The sequence below is a fragment of the Physcomitrium patens genome, chromosome 18 (assembly GCF_059467195.1).
Source record: "Physcomitrium patens ecotype Gransden chromosome 18, ASM5946719v1, whole genome shotgun sequence".
Lineage (NCBI taxonomy): Eukaryota > Viridiplantae > Streptophyta > Bryopsida > Funariales > Funariaceae > Physcomitrium > Physcomitrium patens.
Window position 1 is genome coordinate 15,352,115 of NC_143427.1, and position 8,880 is coordinate 15,360,994.

At 41.6% G+C, this 8,880-nt stretch overlaps 1 protein-coding gene and 1 long non-coding RNA gene across 2 annotated transcripts; both read right to left on the bottom strand.

Moving 5' to 3' along the window:
• Positions 1–1,464: 1,464 nt before the first annotated feature.
• LOC149987493 (uncharacterized) lies at positions 1,465–2,137 on the bottom strand. The gene is made up of 2 exons (XR_016498368.1): positions 1,985–2,137; positions 1,465–1,870 (listed from the first exon to the last, which is right to left on the bottom strand). It is a non-coding gene; the product is annotated as an uncharacterized LOC149987493 (long non-coding RNA).
• Positions 2,138–4,068: 1,931 nt separating this feature from the next.
• On the bottom strand, positions 4,069–8,670 carry LOC112295463 (granule-bound starch synthase 1, chloroplastic/amyloplastic). The gene is made up of 11 exons (XM_024547112.3): positions 8,124–8,670; positions 7,287–7,367; positions 7,035–7,133; positions 6,806–6,895; positions 6,636–6,699; positions 6,388–6,488; positions 6,065–6,174; positions 5,649–5,892; positions 5,358–5,534; positions 5,032–5,223; positions 4,069–4,890 (listed from the first exon to the last, which is right to left on the bottom strand). The coding sequence occupies exons 1-11, from the start codon at positions 8,499–8,501 to the stop codon at positions 4,555–4,557; spliced, it is 1,872 nt and encodes a 623-aa protein (XP_024402880.1). The 5' UTR covers positions 8,502–8,670; the 3' UTR covers positions 4,069–4,554.
• Positions 8,671–8,880: the final 210 nt, after the last annotated feature.

The window sequence follows — 8,880 nt, forward strand, 5'->3', positions numbered from 1 at the left end:
AGATTAAAGTCCTTTTTACTCTTGTCAACTCCTTTCTTATTTCTAGTCTAAATTTAATAGTTTCTAGTTTCCTTGTCATTTGGCAATAGGCATTCCAATTTTTTTTTAATATACATACCACTTTATTTTTATTTTGTTAGTTTTCTTTTTATACAAATTTTTCAAGTTTATGCATCTTCTTCTAGTTCTTGTCTTTGAAATATAAGAACATCTTCAAATCCATTAGCTCCTACATCTTTGATGATCTCAAGTAGTGTTAACAATACTAATTCTATTATTAATTATACATTAAGAATAAAAATTGATGAATGGCTCATTATAGATACTTACAATGATATTTCATTTATTGAATCACTTGATTCACTACATTCATAAATTTTTGCAACAAATCCAATTTGGCTTTTACCAACCACAATAAGTATAGGAAGACAAACAAAAATTCTAACTTGGTTACAAGAATATTTTGGAAGTCTAATAACTATATTTGATTTAGAACCAACAATATTTTATAAAGAAGCATATTATCAAAGTTAGAATCAAGTCATGATTGAAGAAATCAAATCCATTGACAAAAATAAAACTTGATTTTTTACAATCTTCTTTTAGATAAGTTTGCTATAACTATAAAATGAGTTTATAAGGCTAAATTCAATACTCATGGATCATTACAAAAACACAAGGCTAAACTAGTAGCAAAAGGTTTTAAACAAAGAAAAGAAATAAATTATGTAGAAACATTCATATTAGTTGTTAAATAAGTAACAATTAGAGCTATAGTCTCAATTGGTGTTCAAAAGACTTGGAAATTATGGCATATGGATGTCAAAACCAACTTTCTTCATGGGAATTTGAAAGAAAAAGTGTATGTAATTCAACCTTAAGGTTTTGCAATACCTGGAAATAAATACATGGTTTACAAACTACAAAGGCATTTTATGGTTTAAGATAAGCCTCTTGAGCTTGGAATAAGAAAATAAATTTATATTTAAAAGAAGTTGGCTTTCAACAAGGAACTGGAGATCACAATCTTTATTTGAGACTATTATAAGGTCAAGTTATTCTTATTGCATTATATGTCAATGATCTAATGATAGACAATTGTATAGAAAAATATGATAAAATTTGAAGAAGCACTATATGACAAATTTGAAATTTTAGAACTATTAGATAGAGAAGTAACTCTTTATTTAAAGACAAAATACATATAAGTGAAGGAAAGAATTTTTATGACTCAAAAAACCTATGCACAAAATATATTAACAACTTTTAAGATAAAAAATTGCACACAAGCAACAACTCCAATACATGAGAAGGTGAAGCTCAAAGCAAATATGGAAAAAGAAGTAGACCCAACTTTGTGTTGCTACATTATAAGTAAATGCCTCCATATGACCCACACTCATCTTGACATTCAACAACAAAGTGATCAATAGATTTATGGCAACCTCAACAATCACCTATTAATGGCAAAAAGAATACTATGCTATATCAAAAATTCATAAGACTATAGGATATTATATCAAACCAACAATCAACCACACCTTACTATGTGTGTAGATTTTGATTGGGTAGGTGATATGGAACAAGCACAATCCACAACTGGGTTTGTTTTTAGCTTCGGAGCAACACCAATTTCATGGTCATCCAATAAACAACCCACAGTAGCTCTATTCTATTCCGAAGCTAAATACAGAGCTCTAGCAGATGCTACATGGCTAATAATGCTAATTAAAAACCTACAACTTGGCTAAAAACCAGAAATCTTCTTCGGCACCGCAGATAATTTCCTCACCAACAGATTCAGCAACCAATCACACGAGCTTGCGAAGAATCTCAGCAACGCCCACAAAACTATGCAGAAGCCTCGACACTGCGAAACCATCCAGTTCGACATCAACGTTAATCAAACAGATGGAAGAAACTAAATAGCATAATAGAACCGAAAGTAAATACTCATAGGTGAAAAACGATGGTGCTCCACGACCTGCGCCATCAACACACATCACAAACTTCCCGCGAATAGAAACTCAGAAGCCCTCGAACAGGAAAGTAACGTTTTTTTAAAGCATCTAGAGTTACAACAAGAGCATCAACTAGGGCTTCTGGGGCGAGGGGGGGTGTTGAACTGTTGAACGATACGCCCCAGTGGCACATACTAGACCGAACCCAGATCTCATATAGGTCGTCTGGGTATACACCGACGACTAGTTTTCAGTCTGGTATTGAAAGAACCTCATGTAAAAGTTGGACTGTTTTTACTCGTAAGAATCAGAAGCTTAGAGGCTGTATGGGTATTCTTTTACTATTAAGTTACTCTTGAGTTTATGCATGTTTTCTTTCTGAGTTTTGTTGTTTGTCGGGTAGCGACTAAGTTTGCGTATAATCTGAGTTCTGTTGTCTGTCGTGTAGCGACTAAGTTAGCGTATCAATCTGCACACCTAACTTATAAACCCACAACAGCAGAATAGCTGCACGCAAACCTCTTGCTTCGAATTGAAGAACTGCAAGAACAAAGGTAGCTGGTCGGTGCAAAGAATGGAAAGAAAGGGTTGGGAGAGGAGTAATCGGTGCTTTCTTATCCAAGTTTACGTTTCAGATTTGCAGGAATGGCTGCACTATTATACAAAGCGTAACGCAGCAGCTCCTAGCGAACTAAAGACCAAAACAGCTACTACTCCGACAGAAAAAAGAATGACCAGTACAGCCAAGAAGAGAGGCAAAAAATAGCCGTCAGTCTTCCAAAAACTGCATGTTCGTTAGGCTATTTCTTGGTTATTGTTCCTTAAAAAAGCCAATGAATCCATTTCAGCCTCGATTACAATTACGGGAACCAAAGTCTCGAGCTCAGATTATGCACCATTCACGTACAACAATTGAATACACCGGTAACACCGCAATCAAAGCGGAATGGGTACCATCCAAACGAATTCACAGAGTACTCTATCGTGGGTTGGTTGCCGGTTAGGATTGATCCGCAGCAGCAGAAGCACGATGATGCGTTCGCTCGAATTGAGCGACACCGAGCACGCGATCGGTTTCGGATCGAGAGTATTCTTTTGAGCGGCGTCGAGTTTGAACTCTGAACCTCGGAAGGGGCGACGGCAACAGTCCCATAACCGCGGCACAGCCCAGCTCAGTGTCTGAAACGTGTTCAAGGTGGAGAGCGTTTATTCTCGACGTTCTTTATAATTTTTAGATTGATTTTATTTTTTTATTTTTTTAATAGGTTCTCGTGAAACTTATTTTAAAAATATGTGAAGTGGATCACAAATTTGTCGCTTGGCCTTGTTCAAAGACTGAAACATCGACATGACGGCATCGATGGATCTAATGGGCAACCCACATTCAAAAATTCAAGTTAGCGATCCGATCTGATCGCATTGCTGTCACATATACATCGTTCACTGTAAGTGTCGGTAACAGACCCTGAAGCTGATCGATCTGAATCCTTTTCGGATTTGGTGCAGAACTAGTGATTCAACATCTGAGGTGCGCATCAACTCTAGTTGGACTGGCGAAGGATTTGTGGCGTTTGATGAACAGGACAAGAATTTGACTCCAGAGCATGTGCAGCCATCGCGAGGGTCCGGAGGTAGTGAGAAAAGAGCGTTTTGAGCAAGATGCGGAGAATCAAGTATACGTGTGTGGAAAAATCCAAATGTGCACTTCCAAATATCCAAATATCCAAATGTTCACCTCCAAAGTTGACGTATTAACTCTGCAGGGTGAGAGACACTCCGTAGAAACACATCATTTTACAGCGAAAGCCGAAAGTAGCTTTCGAAAGTTATAACAGTAGCTTCATTTCTTTGGTAATACATTGAATTGTTTACTAACACAGTTGAAGCTTCAAGTCAGGGAGTTAGAATAAATACATCCTATGTGCAAATCACATGCAATACGTAGTGACTGGATTTAAGAGGGTTTAATTGCGACACAGCAGATATCACTTTTGTCACATGTTCATACCTTCATTCCATAACATTGTTGACTAGCCTCGATGTTCAATCCTCCAACATCAAAAGAGTGGCATGAACAGTCGTGTATTCGACGGATAAGCTGCGGAGATAGTCTAACAGTATACGCTAAAGTACTTATTGTACTCGCATTCATTTATCACAAGGTGTCAGGTTTACAAGGACTGTGTTTTACAACCAAGAATCGGTGAAGAAAAAAAATTAAAAAAACAGATTCCGTTAAGCAGCGAAACCATGGATTTGGCTGGCGCTAGCCACCACCATTTCCTCATTACCCAAATCCGTCTTAGGTAGAACCACTCAAACTCTCAAGATTCCTACAAATTCAATAAATCTGGCTGCAAAAGCTATGATCTTGACGCCAGCAGATGTTTTCCGCATCATCCCCTACACTATGCTCTACATCCGTTTGGATCCACAGCAGCTATGAAGTCAATGCAGACCCCGACAAGTAGTAAGATGAATGGTTAAACAAATAATAATCGTCGCGAAGAAGGCGCCGGAATCTGGCAGTTCTCGACTTTGCGTGTACAGCACATCAATGAATGCAAGCTGCTAGTGGTGGTGTGTGTCGAACTCAAGGGGTTGCAACGTTAGCCTTTGCTTTGGGAGCAATCTCCTCGCCCTCCTGTCCAGGCCCACTGCCCTCCACTTGAAGTCCCAAGAGTGAATCCTCCCACTTGCGTGCTGGATCCTTCCAGGACAAGTCTTGGCTCATGCAATTCCTGATCATCTTCTTGTATTGAGCGGTTCCGTAGATCTTGACAGCCCTCTTCACGGTGGCCGACAGCAGTTCGGCATCCGCTGGGTCAACTACTTCACAGTCAACGTTGAAGGCTTTGCCGCATTGGAATCCCGTAACACCCTCCTCCACCGTGTCAACGAGCCCACCTGTTGATGCCACAACAGGCACCTACGCCACGTAGACGACACATCAAATAGCAGAAAAAATAGACAAAATAAACATGGGAAAAAACCCAGCACAGACGCCACAAGCAGAGTTTGAGAAAATGACTGAAATATTGGTTGTGATCTTCGCAGCATTTGTACTTACCGTTCCGTAGCGCATGGCGTGTAACTGGATGAGACCACAAGGCTCAAACCGACTAGGAACTAGAAGAAAATCTGCTCCAGCTGTGATCATGTGTGCCAAAGGAGTGTTGAATTTCACCACTCCAATAGCCTTGTCAGGAAATAACGAATCTAGTTCTTCAAGTTGCTTCTCGAGATGTTTCTTTCCAGTTCCCTGTCAACCGAAGAGAAAACATTCAAAAAACAAAAAACCACCATTTCTAGTGATATGATGTGTAATCGACCACAGACTTATTCATTCTTAGCTGTTTCGAAACCCAGAGAGATAACAGGAGAAAGCAGCCATACCAGCACAATGAGCTGAACATCATCCATCAGGAAATCCTTTACAGCCTCTGCCAGTATGTCAGACCCCTTTTGTTCTTCCAGTCTTCCAATGAATCCAAAAAGAGGGACATCTGGCCTAACTGGCAGTCCAACCTCGGCTTGCAACGCCGCCTTTAACTCAGGCTTGGCATCGAAGACCTGCACAGGGTCACGATGACTAATTGAGTAATGCAATTGAGATCTGCTATAGATTTTCTAAACGTGCCACAGTAACGAAAGTAAACCAATACATTTAACATACACGCTTCATACCGTGCTAATATCGTAAGGGGTGTCCAGGTACTTGTCAGCCGAGGGGTCCCACTCCTGAACATCCATCCCGTTGCAAATACCTATAATTCCTTCCATTCGTACTATTGTGTCAAGTTCCACACCTTTGTCAACTCCGGAAGACAATTCAGAAGCATAGTTGGGGCTGACTGTCATGTTCAAATCTGATTCCAAAAACCCAGCCTTCATCCAGTTGATCTTACGACCCTTCACTGGTTTCTCGTATCTGATGAGCATTTCCATGTTAACAATCAATACTTGTGGCTATCTTATGACACGCGCATCACTCGAAGATTGCAGTTGCTGAAGAGGAATCGAGCCACAAACCACTGAGAGACACATACTATCAAATCCGTATCTTCAAATTCCAGAATACTAATAGGATACAAGAACTTTACCCATCGATGAAGTCGAATGAGCTCCGGAACTTGTCTGGTAGGCCTAATTTATCAAAGTCAGCGAAAGCAAACCTTCCTTGGTAAGCGATGTTGTGCACACAGAAGGCCACCTATCACAGAAAGTTCCCCGTCGTTTCAGAGAAAAATTGTAATACCAACTCTGTTGGTGTACTTCTTGTAATTTAAAAAAGAAAATTCTAAACCCTTGAAGACAAAATACATCTTAGATTGATAAGAGTACCTGCTCCACTCTGAGAGAAATATAATCTCAACGTACAACAAGATTTGTCAGTTTGCTACTGTCCAACCGCATTATCACTCACCTTGGCATTTTCGAATTGCCCAGCAGGCTTGTATTCACTCTTAAGATAGCATGGAAGTAGAGCAGTATGCCAGTCGTTGGCCACAAAGACAACATTTTCACCTGTAGTCATATTGTGATGATATACTCAGCTACTTCATACTATCATACAAGTATGGCTGAATTGTATCCATCTCAGACTATGATTGATGTGATAGTCTTGAGAAAAAAGATTAGATAGGGAAGTCTTGTCAGTATCTAAGGACTCACCATATGGGCCGTTAAAGTACTCATTGCTGTCAAGGCTGAGCACCTTGGCCGCTTCAATTGCCGCCTGCAAATGATGAAAAGGAATCAGTCGGTGCCAATCTCGGTCACTTCCAACAGTTCGAAAGGACTAAGCAATAGGTGCTCGCAGAGATGCACGAGGATTAAAATACCTTAGCGAGAAGCATGAACCGGAATTGGTTGTCATCGTAGTCTTCTCCCGATCTAGGACCGTAAATCTTGCTACCTGTTTTGCCCCACACCTATACCACAATACAAATGTCAATCGCGGACCAACAGAATTTTGAAGAGCATTCTTGTACCGTATTCACTTCTCAGCGCTCCAGCAAAAGACCAGACCGAAACCTTCGCTGAGTACAATTTTAGAGCAGAGACACCTACCTTTGAAAGGTAAAGAGGGTGATCCACAAAGATCCGATCAACACCTCGCTTGTGGGTGTGGAAGAAGTTGACCATCTCGGTCCTGTCGCCAATGGTAATCTGCATAAGTACATTATTCAAAGTGCGATGCTGAGTGCACCAAATGCATGTACTTTCCTTTAGGTACGTGATGACAGATATATACAGCTAGTTCCAAGGGTCAAAATTACGAATTAAGTATCAGCGATTCAAACAAAACTCTAGAGTACATACCTCGGTAGGAGTGCTGGTATCCCAAGCATCCTTGTACTGGTCGTATCGAGGGGAAACAGTCATCACGCGGTGACCACGCGCCTGCGACCAGGAAAGCAAATCTGTTAACATATATTTCTCTTCTAACCTTTGGGACAAGCAATCCATCATGCAAGCAGACATGTCATCCGTAATGGTACTTCTGAATGCAGCTTATAAAGCACGGTTGAGTGAACCTGATTATGCTCCCCGTTACTAACATGAGCAACTATGCCCAAAAATCAGAAATCTATGGGTGACATTAGTTGATTCTGTCAGTGCAAATCAAAGATAAATGAATCGAACTGAGAAAAAAATAAAAAAATAAAATCGATCAGCCGTATTTACAGAAAACGGTTGGACTTCCCACACTACGAATACATCGATGCAGCTTATGCTGAACAATCTTCCTGACTCCTGTCACGGCGGCTGATGAAACGAAAGAAATGCAACCCAGCAATCCAATTTCGGATTATCGACAGAGGCTGAGAAATGCAATTTCTAAGCCAAAGTTTCAAGATAGAGCTTCATCATTTCTGGTGAGAAACGACAATTTAAGCCAGGACTTGCCACTCGAGAGAGCCTTGAGGTATTACAAACCAATGTAGCCAACTACTCTGTTCAAATGTATGCAGCAAATGTTGACGGGCATTGCCTAGAGGAATTAATTACCAATTTAGATCGATTCACACAACTCACAGACCACTGATCCTCCGCCAACATTGTAACAGACAATAGGGTCGGGCATGGCTGATCATAACCATTTCATCACTGATGCACAAAGATTCCTGAGGTTTGCAAGTAGAGTTAGGTGTTTACAGCGAGGGCGGGAGGAAGACCCCCAAGAACATCACCAAGTCCTCCAGTTTTACTCCAGGGGGCAACCTCAGCTGCCACAAAAATGATGCTCATGCCGCTGTGGTTTCGCCCACCGCTGCCATTCGTGGTGGAGCACCGAGCTCCAGCTGCAGGTCGCCGGTGTGACACCACAGAGCGCGCCTTCACCTTCCCTACAAGCGACATTGCGCTCATCTGCTCGACCCGGTGAGTCAGCGCCGTCGTGCGAAGTCCCTGGAACGACACCATGCCATTCATCATTTCACCACACTTTGGGGCGTCTTTTGACGACGATGGCTGCGTAATGCCTAGTGCCCCCTTCGTCGCGCACAGATGCGTGGGTGCCATAGCCATCGCCATCCTCACCCACGCTGCAGAGTAAACGATCGCCCTTCTCAAATGCACACAGAAACCTCGGGACCCAACTTCAGAACCACGATGCAAAATTCACGAGGTACCGCACTGCTCCAATTTCCTAAGCGACGGCCTCCTCCCAGGGCCCCCTATCAGCTTCACAGCATTGCCACACTGAGAATGCCTTGGAGATAGCAATTCAAGGATCGGAGAATAAATGTACCACCACTAGGTCTGTAAAAAGACGAAAGATCCTACCAGAGCCGCAAGACAGGCCATGGGCTTTCGGAATGATGGACTGTAGGACGATCGGCGCAGAAGGCACATCAAAACTGAGTAGATGGCTGACCTCGTGGTGATAGGCCTCGCCATAGCCTCCTAGAGT

Excerpts from the sequence above, each read along its gene's own strand:
- LOC112295463 (XM_024547112.3), bottom strand. The coding sequence starts at position 8,501 with ATGGCGATGGCTATGGCACCCACGCATCTGTGCGCGACGAAGGGGGCA. Across the intron at positions 6,489-6,635 it reads GTACTTTAACGGCCCATATG|GTGAAAATGTTGTCTTTGTG; the intron begins GTGAGTCCTTAG and ends ATATGACTACAG. Across the intron at positions 6,175-6,387 it reads GGCAATTCGAAAATGCCAAG|GTGGCCTTCTGTGTGCACAA; the intron begins GTGAGTGATAAT and ends TTTCTGTGATAG.